Below are 13615 nucleotides of genomic sequence, written 5' to 3'. Positions count from 1 at the left end.
GGCTGCCTGTGCCTAGTCATGGTCTAGTCAATCGAGTATTCATACTTTCGTGATTAACATACCTCTTTCAAATATCCAAACAAAAACAAAAAAAGATTACCCATTTTAGAGGTGCTCTGTTCCCCTTTTCCCATTCTTCAATTTGCTGTTTTCTGTCTTTATAGCTTTGCTTACATTCGTGTGACTTTTCTTGAATCACAAGGCAGGCGTGATCAGTTGTCTTCACATAATAATCGAAAATGAAACAAGGTCAATGCCGCCGAGTACGAGGGAGTAACAATAATATTTTAATTAATTACGGAGTAAAAATCTACACATGGGCCGTTTCACATTTAAGTACATTTCTTTAAAGGAGCTTTATTTAAGTGGCGGAAATCGAACCCGCGAAAAAGCTGTTTTAATAATAATGGTCGTTCAAAGTCTCTCCTTATGCAACTCACGTGAAAACGCAAATAGTATTATATCGGCTTCATTGGAGCGTATCTCGTAATCAGCATTTTTAATCGATGCGATCACGTTTGGTGAACAATTGGGAACACTTTCTTCTCAGACATTTCAGCTGTTTCATTGGTCTAGGAAGTTTGCATATTTTGATCATGCATGACAGGCATTAAGTTTGGGTCAAATACTATAGAGTCCGGTTTATTTCCATCCTTCCATCAATTTAGAACGAGAGCCTAAAATGGCTTTGGGGAAAATAAGGACGCTATTTTGCGGGAAACGTTACAAAGACACTTTATATTCCTGGGTGGTATGTATATTATCAGCTGTCTGCAATGCAGTAAGCCTTGGGTTTGTGCTTAGCTTTGGAATTTTATTTCCGGAGTTAATTGACTATTTTGAAGAGACGAGAGAAAGAGCAGGTTAGTCATCAGGCGTACCTTAATGTGTTTTTTCCTCTCTTTCATAGCTGCATTAGCCTCCCAGAGCATCAGGCTTTCTTCGGCTCTTGTTTCACCCGCTGGATGCTCTCGCATGCTACAGTTGCCCCTGGTATCAGAGGCTTTTTGCTTCTTAATTCTTCTTCTTCTCGGACTAAATTTAGCCGCGAAGAGCGACAACGAACGACGATTCAGCGAGAGAATAAGTCGTTCGTAATTGTTGCCCTATGCCCCATTGGGGGCAATAAGGACTAATATATATATAATTGTTGCTTTCCGCGGCTATATTTCGTCCGAGAAGAAGAAGAAGAAGAAGACCTCTGAGACTAGGGTACACTTTCACGATGAATTTCATAACAGCTGTTGACGATTCACACATCAGTGGCATGGTCGATCCGTTTTGTCGGGTTAAATAAGGCGATGGCTTCACCGGTCGTTTTATCGTTTTTAATTCACAGAGTGACCAACTGCGGTCGACCAGTCCCATTTAAAATGTTTACACTACCCGACTTAGCACCCCACAAAACTGCAAAATATTTTGGCGGTTTCGATGAACGTCCAAGAGAATCATAAACCGTTGCAAACAGACTGCACCCCTTATGACGTAACGGATCACAATTTTCTTGTTGTGTGACTACTGAAACATTGCATTCTGGTATTTATAGTAGTAAGGGCTGAGGTCTATTACTCAGCTCGAAATAAATGTTTATCGTTAAATTCCTTGTGGGCTTGACTGAAGAATACCCTGGCACTAGGCTTTTATCGATTGTACTAGTAAAAGTAGAATACTATGCTAATAGCAGTGCCCAGGTAGCAGTGCCTAAAAAAATAAATTTTTGCACTGATTATGCTCAAATTGTTTTCGTTTTTTTTTTCCAAATTATGTCACTTTTTCCTAAAATTATTCCTTTTGGAAAACAAGCGAAATAATAATAATAAAGTATTCTCGTTTGTCTCACGATGTGGTCACTTGTGATGTAGATCGCGACGTTTCCACCGCATACTGCTAGTATTCATCAGGTGATGAGGTCGACTGGTTACGCGTAACTTTTTTAAGCAGGATGCTCCGCTGTGATTGGTACGTAATAAAGTGTAAGGCCTATTACTCAGCTCGAAATAAATGTTCATAAATGTTTATACAGTCGAAACGTTGCGAACTACATCACAAGTGACCACATCGTGAGACAAACGAGAATACTTTATTATTATTGTACTTCACCACGATGAATAACAGCAAATGTTTCTACGACAAGAGAAATAAGTCTAAAAAAAATTTATAATAGATTCGTTATTAATTGAAGCATTAGCAAGCTATTTCCTTTGACTGGGAAAGTATGTTTGTCACGCACTTATTTTAACAACGACTTTCATGCAAAACAAGAATACGATCGTGTAGCGAAACCTTTTTGGTGTCACAAGCTCGTCTTTTATTGTATGTTTGCTTTCGTTGAGTTAAAGCAACAGCCTCCAGCTATGTTTGCTGGTTCAAATCCCGTCAGAGGGTTGCAAGTTTTCTGGCGGTGTGACCACAGGCAGCCCAAGTTCGCGTCACTAGAGAGCGTGTAATAATTGATTACCTGTGGGAAGATGACCTTTGAGTGCAAGCGGTGTTGCGTTACAGGCGGCCGTTGAGAATTTAAACGTTGTAAGACTTTGTATGGGAAATAAAATACCGTCGATTTTTTAACGGTAAAATAAGCTCCAAAAGGCACAAGAATACACCAGAGGTGAGTCATTTTCATCCCTTTTATTGAATGAACGTTAAATTGAGCGTTTTTTAGGCTTCATAATCGACGGTATTTTATTTCCCATACAAAGTCTTACAACGCGTTTAAATTCTCAACGGCCGCCTGTAACGCAACACCGCTTGCACTCAAAGGTCATCTTCCCACTAGTAATCAATTATTACACGCTCTCTAGCGACACGAACTTGGGCTGCCTATGGTGTGACTCATTCGCAAATGATAGGCACTGGGATCAACACTTCCGGGGAGGCCTTTCCACCGTTAGAAAACGGATGCAGCTATAGCATTGACCAAAAATGGGTTCAGGCTTATCAATTTATACCGATTATGCTAGCAGTGCTACTTTCAAAAAATCAGCCAAAAATATGCTAGTTCCCTAAATTATGCCAAAAATAACACAAAAACCGCGCTGACAAACACAGACGGTTAATTTAAAATTGGAGTTTAAATATACAGGACCACTAACTTATGAACTATTATTATTAAGTAACAATAGAGGTAACAAAAACTAATAAAGAGAGCTTTTTACTGCTGACATATTCATTTAAGGTACGCTTTAAATCTCTGATCAACAGTTTCTGCTTTATTTTAGAGAGAGTGTCGGATCGCCCTTTTGCTAAAATTTCAAAATGATCCCATTTTAAACTGTGACCAGTTGATGTAACATGGTCCGCAAGAGCCGACGTAAGATGACCATTAATTATTGCTTTAAAATGCTCAGTTTTTCTGTCATGCAATCGTCTTCTAGTTTATATCTGAAGTTTGTCACCGCTGTTTGTGTGTTATTTCCAATAAATTGAGATGGCCAAAGAAAATTAAAAGATTAGTTATACCAAAGATTTTGCTAGCGCAACCTAGAAAAGCCCACCTGGGACTCGAACAATTTTTTTTCTTTTGTAGCCGGCTTCGCGGTACGCAGAAATTCATTTAACTCTAGTTGAAATTTTTTAATGTATTCAAGCGAGAAATAAATTCAATTAATGAAATGAAGATGTCATAGATAGATCATCGCAGTTTGATAAGCAACTTATTTTAAAATTCAATTTATATGTTTCTCTGAATTTCAAAACTGGGTTAGCTGAAAAATTACGTGACCCAAGTTTTAAGCCTTGATATCAAAAAGACGCCTGATTATTTTAACTAGAATTTTCATATTTAATGGTCCCGCCATTGCTAACTTTAAAATCTGGAGAGAGCTGGATCGAGGAGAAAATGACGTCAAAGACTCAATAGTTTAAGAATGCAATGCGTGTGTACGCGGCTTAATTAATATGCAGCAGGAGAGTTTCGGGCTTTCATGCCCCGTCCACGCGTATCCGGAGATTTTTGTATCCGCAATTTTTTTTATGCGGATACACCTAGCGCCCACACGTGTCCGCCGTATACGCGCGGTGTATCCGGAGATTTCTGTATACGCTCTCCAGAGTGGAAATTTCTGTATACGCTGTGTATCCGGATACGTGTGGACGCTCGTATCCGTATATTTTTGTATACGCTGACGTCACAGTATCAGAACCAGTCTTTATCAACAAACAAGATAGCCGCGAATTTGGCGCCAAAATTATCGCAGGCTCAGCTTTCTTTGTAATGCGCAGACTCTGTTGACTAATCCTTTGAGATGTCCGGATACGAATCGGATACGTGTGGACGGTCGTATACGATTCGTATACGCTACGTGTGGACGCAGATATTTTTGTATCCGCATAAAAAAAATTGCGGATACAAAAATCTCCGGATACGTGTGGACGGGGCATCAGACTTTTAAACTCGTATTTTGCATATATAATAAGCTGTGTTTACAAGCTGAAATTTCAAGCTAGTGAGTAAATGACGTCACGTTTCCCTAGATCCACCCCTCTGAGATCCAATCGGTCAGTTTGGAACGTGAGTAATGGCGGACCGTGAAATCCAAGACTTAGATTGCGTTCACACTTGAGGGAATTAAGTTCAATTTTAACAGCTTTAGAAGAAACAATTTTTTCCCAAACTTGTTCTCTAAATCATGACTATGCCTTCCCAAATGTTTTTCTTACGACCCATGGATGCGAGCGGGCGTTGAATATCTTCCCCTGTCCAAAGACCGATGAGTGTTTTCGTCTCAACAAAGCCCCAGTTTTGTGTTTTCCCAGCGACCAAAGAAACACCACTGGCCGCCATCTTGAAGTTGTTTACAAAAGCCATGATCGAATCTACCTCGCGAGGTGGTTTCGATGTTGGGTATTGTAACTATGTTTCGATCTAGTTTCGTGGTTTCAGTCATCAGGTATGAACGCTTGTTTTAGTCAAACATGTTTCAAACGTGATCAATTTTAACGTGATTCGGCCTAGTGTGAACGCGGTCTTCACTCAAAGTAACAGCCTTCGAATAAAAATCAAGGCCCAAAAATTTTGCCAGTCAAAAGTTGAGCAATCACACTTTCAAAATATGAAGAAAAAAAAGGAAGTGTTTTTTTTAAATGTATTATTATTATTTTAATCATAGTAGCACTTTAAGCAGTTGCAAGCAAGCCCAAAAAAAATTCATGCAGGCTTGAGAAGAATTCGAACCCATGCGCATTCGAGCGCATGCGTTTTCGCTGCATTTAATACTCTACCTGCAAGTAAGCTCAAAAATGGACAATTGTGAGTTCAAGATATATGTCCCATATCCTGACAAAGATGAATGACATGAATTTAGAAGATATGAAATGTCATATGTTTGAACTATGAACTGAATATAAAATGGGTCATGGCAGTCATTTGCAAGAGCAGGTGCAGCACAATCGCATGATCATTGCTCCGTTTCAGGAGCCCCCTATGCAGTGATGACACAGTGGTGAATGCACTCGCCTCCCACAAACGTGGCTTGGGTTCGATTCCCAGACTCGGCGTCATATGTGGGTTGAGTTTGTTAGTTCTCTACTCTCCGAGAGAGTTTTTTTAAATTGCAGCCTGAACATCCTTATAAAAAGGTTTTTTAAAAAAGAAAAAGAGTTGAATGATCCATCTAACTTTTGTTTTATTTTTATTCCGTCATTCAAAAATATTGCATTTCTTATAATTTAAATTCATAGCTTTTGTATGTTTTGGAAAATTTTTAGTGTAGCCAAGAGTCCATCCCAAATTTGTCTTGCGTCTATGTGTTTTTAAACCAAGGTTTACGGGAAAATAAACAATAGACCAAATCGGCTAACCCAAATTTGTTGCAGCAGGCGCCTAGGAGTAGGAGCTTGCCTCTCCCATACAGACCCTACGAGAACGCCACAAAATCTTCTGCTCCGAACGCACTGTTTAGAATGGCCAATCAGAAAAAAAGCACCCATTTAGCTAAAACAGGAGCTCATCAAGGCTCATACTGGGTCTAGCGGTCTTGGTCTAGCTCAGTCGGTAGAGTGGCGGAGATCTAACCCGAAGGTCGTGGGTTCAATTCCCACCCTGGTCAGAGTTTTTCTCTGTTCTTGTGTGGGCCCAGTTCCATCAGTAGGGCTAACGCTCACATGGTTCATATGGGATAGAAATCTAGCACTTCACGTTACACTACACTCCATTCAGTCAACCCTTTCCCGAGTACATTAAACACGAAGACGCACTATAAAAGGGGGCGCTTCACGCACTGCTTTTGTTCGAATTCATTCAAGCACGACTGATTAATTATCCAAGATGGTGATCAACAAACAGCAACACAGAGACGGAAGCCCGAAAAGATAATTCTAGCGCGAAAAAAAGGGACTGGGAATTTGAAAAAAGAACGACAGATAACATTTTATGGGATAATACGGACACATTGCCATACGGAGCTTTTTTATTGAAGAAATTATCACAGAGTTCTCGGTCGCGTCCACGGTTGATTGATAAATCATTTGCATGTGCCTAAGGCACCACACCTTTTATAGTCCCGCGCACATCAACGGTGACTGACAAATGAGCCTCGATCTTCCCAGGGAAGACTTCCTTATATAGCGCGCCTTCGTGTTTAAATTATAGAGCCCTTTGGGAGATTCCGCAAGCCCACTATTGTAAAAGCCAATCAAAACAGAGCTACCTAAGCGTAAAGGGAAATATAAGGGTTGACTCAAGGAATTATTAAAGATAGCGGTTCCCCTTGATGAGCTCCTGGCTAAACTCAAAATGTTCCAAACCAGAGTAGCATTTAACTATGTTTGATTCCCAACCTAGTTGAAGTGTGAATCTCAATGGCTATCATTAACTGACAGGGAACGGGGAATAGGGAAACGAGGAACGGGAAACCTTTACAACTGGGAATCTTAAAAAAAAAATCCGCTTTTAAAGATTCCCCGTTCCCTATTTGATATTTGCCATTACCAATTCCACGTTCCGCGATCCTTGTTTTAAAGAAAGCCGAGCCTTGACTTTCGTTATCCCGAAATGGATGTTTAATCCTATCATCCTATCGACTTGTAAAAGTGATCCTCCCCAAAATGTCCAAGAAAGTTCTTTATGTTCCAATCCGGGATTCGATTTCTACTTTTCACAATCCACTTTTCATATTGTTGGCCTCTTGCACATTACTGAGAGGCGTAAGCAAGCATTGCAAATACCCACAGATTCACCACTTATATTTCATTGACAGCTTTCGTTGGCTCGGCAACCTTGGGCATGGTGTGGTTTGCAAGTCCGCTGGCTGGCTATCTCTGTGATCGCTTCAGTTGCCGAATCACGACATTTTTGGGTGGACTACTTTGCGCATCAGGCTTGGTAACCACTTCCTTTGTTCAGAGCCTCACTCACATGTACTTCACATATAGCTTAATCCTCGGCTTAGGAGCTTGTTTCATCTACAACGCGTGTTATCTCGTAATTGCACAATATTTTGAAAAAAAACTGTCCACAGCTACAGGCATTGTAGCATTGGGGGCAAGCTTGGGCGTTCTATACACAGGACCGTTGCTTCAAATACTTTTGGACGCTTTTGGATGGAGAGAAAGTTTGAGAATAATGACAGCATTTTACGGGGTAATTTGCATCCTCAGTTTGGCTTTCAACCCAAACGTAGACAACAATACCCCAAATGAAACAAACCTCGAAAATGATAGCAAAGAAACAAAAGACGAAGAAAAGAAGGGCATTTCTCTGTATTGCAGCGTTTGGACATTTCCCACCTTTACAACTGCAGTGATTTCTTTTGTGTTTGCAAGTTTTGGAATGTACATCATTTACATCAATTTAGTAAGTATACATACTCAATTTTTTTTTTAATTTAGTGAATGCCACAATGATTGATGCAGTATCCTGTTGCCGGTCCTACGAAACTCGCCAGTTCCCCTCTTTGAAGTGCCTCGATAGAACGAGTTTAAAATGTCATTAATTTTAGTCGAAAGACATGCAGTAAAATGTGATTGGCTTTCTATCCAAAGCGAAAACAGATTAGAGATACTGCTTGAATACCAAATGATAGGCAGCTTATGAAAGTTGTTGTAGCAACGTTAATGCCTTGCTACTTTGAGAGTAAGAAGAAATCTACGCACTTATATCTAGATAAAGCAATTGCACCTGAAAAATTCAGATGGCTTCAGCGAGATTCGAACCTCAGTATGACCTCTGTGATGCCGGTGCAGTGCTCTATCGACTGAGCTATGAATCCACTCAGTTGGAACTTAACAGGTCAATTTGTAGGGCTCATTTGTTTCCGTGAAAGGACTGATGAATGAAATAAATGCTTTCAGTATTTGAAGTGCGGGCTAAAGATTAAAGGAAGACTGAGGACATCCCCGCTTTTATCTGGACAAGTTCAGCAATTGTCCCTTATAGAGACCTGAAAAATTCATGTGGCTGCAACGGCATTCGAACCCATGACCTCTGCGATGTCGGTGCGACGCTCTACCAACTGACCTGATTTTGTTGAAACAATGTGTTATGGTTTTGCCTTTGCTTCTGTAGGTTGAATTTTCCGAAGAAATTGATATCACAGCCCAGGAAGCTTCTCGTTTATTCATCTTCATCGGACTTGCTTCGTCCATAGCACGTGTAATAACGGGAAGGTTGTGCAACGAAAAAAGTGTGAATCCTGTTTACATTTACCAACTATCTATGTTAACAGCCTGCATAGCTACATTTTTGCTGCCATTTTCTACGAAGTATTGGCATCTAATCGTCTTCAGTACTGCATATGGCTTAAGCGATGGAATATTTATAACAACGCAATGTTACATATTACTAAGCTGTGTGGACGTTAAGAGAAGAACAGCGTCTTTTGCCATCAACAATGTGCTTTATTCCTTCTCTGCAGCGGCTGGTGGGCCTATTGCTGGTAGGTTGCTTACTACTGATTTCATTTCCATTGGTTATCCAAGGAATGGGTTAACATCGATAACGTGTTCAGTTTTCTATCGTTCTGATTAGTTCACTAAATCTCAAGAGGTTGTAACGCATCATCGCGTTATGCGTTGCAAAGCTGAAAAAAGATGTGGTGGACAGCTAAATTTCCACGGAAGTGTTACATAAAAAAACATCATTGTGTTCGCGCTTGTTGCATGTTGTTGCATTAGTCAAACCAAGCTGCCTGGGAGGTTCACGCCTTTTTGGTATCAAGCGTTGTATAGCGAACGCAATGTCTTGAGCGTCGGAGAAAAACCGCAAGTCAACATTCTGCAAGCCAGGGCAGTAGTTTCTCCCGGTTTTTTTAAACTGATAGTCGCTAATTATAATCGCCATGCAATAGAAATGTGGTAGAATCAAAAAGAGTTAAAGTGGAAAACAGCTCACTTCCGGTTGTCGATCGTCGCGTGCTTTCGGACTCGATTTCGCCGACTTGATTTGCTTTTCATTGTTAATTTCAGTTTACAATGTCCCCAATTAGCGCTCCAGATTTAGAATGACTAGACACTTAAATAAAGTTCCTTTTTTTTAAAATTTCTTTTCCCCATTTCACATTTTGACCTTCATAACTATTCACCGCAATGGGCCTTTTGCAACAAACTGGTCACATGACTGATAATTGGTTAACTTAAAGCTTACGCGCCACAAACAGAGCTCAGACTCCCATTTTTTTTCATGGTTCAAATAAGCGATGATAAATATGCAAGGGTGGAAATTTTCAGACTTTCATATTTTGCAGGAAGAATTTTAAAGCGGTTTGAAAGCTTAGAAAAATACATGGATTTGCATGCACATCATTGAGGTGTGACTGGATGTCGTGACAAAGCGCCCTTTTCCCATACAAATCCTTATAAATTATTTCAACTGTAACAACACCAGTTTAAACAATCGGCATGGTAGGATATTTTGAGCTGCTCATTTTATTTCTGAAAAAGTCATTTCATGAGACCAGCAGAATCATCGTGTTTGTGAAAAAAAAGTCACATGATGATTTGTTGCAAAAGGCCTATTAACAATATTTCTTAGTAGCTTTGTCAAATATAGATTATTTTAACGGGTGTTTCTGTTTCCCACTTCACAGGCCTGATTGCGGACAAGACAGGAAACTACGCCTATTCATTTTACATGACAGGAGCAACTTTATTTGTGGCATTTTTAATTCCATTCGTGTTGGTAGTTTTGAATTGTAAGAAATTTAGGATTTATCCCAGGAATGCGGTTGAGAAATTCCGAACAGATCTAAAACAAGATCAGCCTGAGTAGTTAACGAGCAAGGACAAGATAAAGAACTACTACTACCACCACCACCACCACTACCACTACCACTACCACTAACTCTACCACTACCACTACCACTACCACTACCACTACCACTACCACTACCACTACCACTACCACTACCACTACCACTACCATTACCACTACCACTACCACTACCACTACCACTACCACTACCATTACTACTACTACTACTACTACTACTACTACTACCACCACCACCACCACCACCACCACCACTACTACTACTACTACTACTACTACAACTACTACTACTACTACTACTACTACTACTACTACCACCACTACTGCTACCACTACTGGTACGACTACTACTACCACTACTGTTACAGCTACTGCTACCACAACTACTACCACTACTGTTACAGCTACTGCTACCACTATTAAAACCACTACTGCTACCACTACCACTGTGATCAGACCACAGCTCTTTTACCCTTGTTCATCAATTATACATTCAACGTACGAAACAAAATGCCTAATCCAGGATAGTACAACAATGATGCTGAAAATAAACGAGTATAAGATTGAAAAGGTGAGGCGTGAACTTACATCGCCAATCAGGTTTTAGAGTTGAACATAGGCTATCCCCTTTTTCTTTCTCCGTTTAGCGTCGTCCGATCGACCCAAACTTTTGGCATTTTCCAAAAAAAAAAAAAAAGTTACGACGTTTTTAAGCCATTTTATGTCGCATAGGATCGGAGTTTCGGTGGTTGAACCTTTTTCCCACGCTGTCTTAATTTTGCAACAACATTCACCAACTTTTCCGCCATATTGATTTTGGGTTCACGTCTTGTTGTTTTTCTGGCGCCACAGCTATGATTTCGGGGTACCAGGCCTCCGATTGCGAGAATGCTTGTGGTATTTTTTTTCGGCTTTTTTTTTTCAATCCAACCGAGCGACCCAAGATCAGGAAACGCATTCGACGGTAACGAAAAAAATAAAAGGGGGGATGGCCATATTTACCATTAAAAGTAGGAGTTTCAGTGTGAAAGTGAGTGCTGGCGTGGAAACTGGGAGCAGTGACTGGCAGCTGCAAATTTTTGAAGCAAGAGGGTACTGGAAATGTGCGTGAAAATATTAAAAGAGCGAAGGAAGGTATGCATACCTTTAGCCTGTGTGGCAGGCGTTACTATTTTATAAGCAAAGGGATCATTTCAAAACAATGGCATGTCAGTTCATTCTTTGAATTTAAACTTCTGTTCTTGTTAAATTTCTGGTCCCTTTTCAGCAAAAGAGTTGAGAAATGCTGAGCGTAGTTGAGCAAACGTCAATTTAAATTTAAATTTATTGTCGTGCTTGACACGCCTCGTCTTTACAACTAATTTGCATAAAATAGTAATTCCATCCGTCGTGCTTGGCTCTGAGGAAAGAAAGACCCCAGAAAGACGACAGCTTGCGGTCTAGGTCGAGAACTGATTTTCTCCTCGCGCAACGGTTTAAGACGTTAAAGAACAATTTGACTCGGAGGTCAAATGTAAGAGGTTCAACAACTGTACATGTACGAGTTGAATGATGATTAATGACGACCCATTGGAAAAGTACTCGACTCGAAGGCTGTGAAGCTGTACGATTCTCTTCCACGTGCACGTGACGTCATAACGGGTATCAATATCCCGGATTATAGACATAATAACACCACAATCGACTGCGCATGCTTCCGATCTTACATCCCACAAATTTTGATTTTTTTCGCTAACATCAAGAATAGGCTGCTGCCTCGCTAAGGCTCGCCATCAAAAAGCTTATTGGGCTCCGATGTTCCGAGTTGATCTCTTTAATCTCAGTGTCTAATTGCTTTTTGGTCCATTTGTGCACTCGCGGGAAACTGGATCATTTTTCCTTTTTTCTTAGCGATAGCTCGTAGTTAATGGAGCCTTACTAGCTCCAGGGTTTGTGGGAGTCCTATCAAAGCTATATGTAACCAATTTTTTAAGGCTAAAAGCTACAAGCTCCACCTACTGTTTCCACCAATTAACGAAGCCCCTTCCTGCACACGAAACCAAAGATTTTTCATGCTACCCGTTTGCAAGACAAATCCATTGAAGAACACTTTACTATGGATCATATCTGTAATTACCAATAATTTTAAATGCTAGCGGGTTTTTAGAAAGTCATTGTGTTTAAACCATATGTAAGTGATTTTATCCGAATAATTTACTCCGAATTAGTAGCGTTCTTAAAGTGCCTATGACCTCAACACACTTTTCCACTTTGTTTACTCTCCAAAATCATCCTCAAAAACATCGTTGTTATTTTTAGAACCTTTTGAATGAAATTTCACTTTTTAATTGGCTTTGAAAGAGGGGGAAAGTGTCACACTTTGACCAATAACCGAACAATGAAGGGGAATGGGTTCGTTACCGGGTTGACGTCACAAACAGCTTTGAAAGCATACAAAAATTTGGTTTTATCAACGGAGTTGATAATTAAATTGGCCACCTTACAGAGGTTTTAAAAGCTGACGTTTCGAGCGTTAGACCTTCGTCAGAGCGAATCGAGGAATTGTGGGTTATGTGTAGTTTTTATAGTAGAGTAGGAGCTACGCTATTGGTGGTAACAAAGTATCATTCTTAGTAACTTTAAATTACTCCAAAATGATCCCGAGACTGGTAGAATATTTTCGCAACCTCCACTTATTTCATTCAAACGCGACAAAAACATAATTAAGCAACTTTTTAGTTCGAGGCCTGCTCAAAACTAACGAGCAACCTGGCACTTTCAAATGTGCCCGCTCACGATGCAAAACTTCAACGGTCCTTTCATTATTAACACTAGCAAGATATCGGGATCTAAGCGATCTGTTAAGATCACCGATCGTTTCACATGTACCTACGCAAATCTGGAACAAAAATTCATCTTCCAAATCGGCCCCATTAACCCTCACGGTATTAACGAACGCTTTTCATAATGTATTCCTATTTTTCACGTTGCCATGTTACCACCAATAGCGTAGCTCCTAATTTAATATAAAAACTACACATAACCCACAATTCCTCGATTCACCCTGACGAAGGGCTAAATCTCAAAAAGTCAGCTTTTAGAATCTCTGTACGGTGGCCAATTTACATTATCAACTCTGTTGATAAAACTAAATTTTTGTATATTACTTCCCCACCGACGCAGCACCACAGTTTCTTTAGAAACTACCCCCTTTATTAGCTTTGAAAGCAGCAATGCAACTTCATTTGTCACGTCAACCCGGTATTCAACCGATTCCCCTTCATTGCTCGGTTACTGTTCAAAGTGTCACCACTTTTCCCGTTTTTCAAAGGCAATAAAAAAGTGAAATTTCAGTTAAAAGGTTCTAAAAGCAATACAATGTATTTAGGATGGTTTCGGACAAAAATTAAGTGGAAATGTGATTTGAGGTGA

At 40.1% G+C, this 13615-nt stretch overlaps 1 protein-coding gene across 1 annotated transcript; it reads left to right on the top strand.

Moving 5' to 3' along the window:
- Positions 1 to 484: 484 nt before the first annotated feature.
- LOC137979385 (monocarboxylate transporter 8-like) lies at positions 485 to 12684 on the top strand. The gene is made up of 4 exons (XM_068826638.1): positions 485 to 863; positions 7197 to 7792; positions 8504 to 8873; positions 10023 to 12684. The coding sequence occupies exons 1-4, from the start codon at positions 683 to 685 to the stop codon at positions 10202 to 10204; spliced, it is 1329 nt and encodes a 442-aa protein (XP_068682739.1). The 5' UTR covers positions 485 to 682; the 3' UTR covers positions 10205 to 12684.
- The last annotated feature ends 931 nt before the right edge of the window (positions 12685 to 13615 follow it).

Source organism: Montipora foliosa, chromosome 12, assembly GCF_036669935.1.
Source record: "Montipora foliosa isolate CH-2021 chromosome 12, ASM3666993v2, whole genome shotgun sequence".
NCBI classification, from domain to species: domain Eukaryota; kingdom Metazoa; phylum Cnidaria; class Anthozoa; order Scleractinia; family Acroporidae; genus Montipora; species Montipora foliosa.
Note: the sequence above shows the minus strand (reverse complement) of the source record. Positions and strands in the feature narration are given on the sequence as shown.

What these genes read in the sequence shown, in the direction of transcription:
- LOC137979385 (XM_068826638.1), top strand. Translation starts at nt 683, where the DNA reads ATGGCTTTGGGGAAAATAAGGACGCTATTTTGCGGGAAACGTTACAAA. An exon ending in ACATCATTTACATCAATTTA is followed by an intron (nt 7,793 to 8,503) that starts GTAAGTATACAT and finishes TTGCTTCTGTAG; the next exon opens with GTTGAATTTTCCGAAGAAAT. An exon ending in GGCTGGTGGGCCTATTGCTG is followed by an intron (nt 8,874 to 10,022) that starts GTAGGTTGCTTA and finishes CCCACTTCACAG; the next exon opens with GCCTGATTGCGGACAAGACA.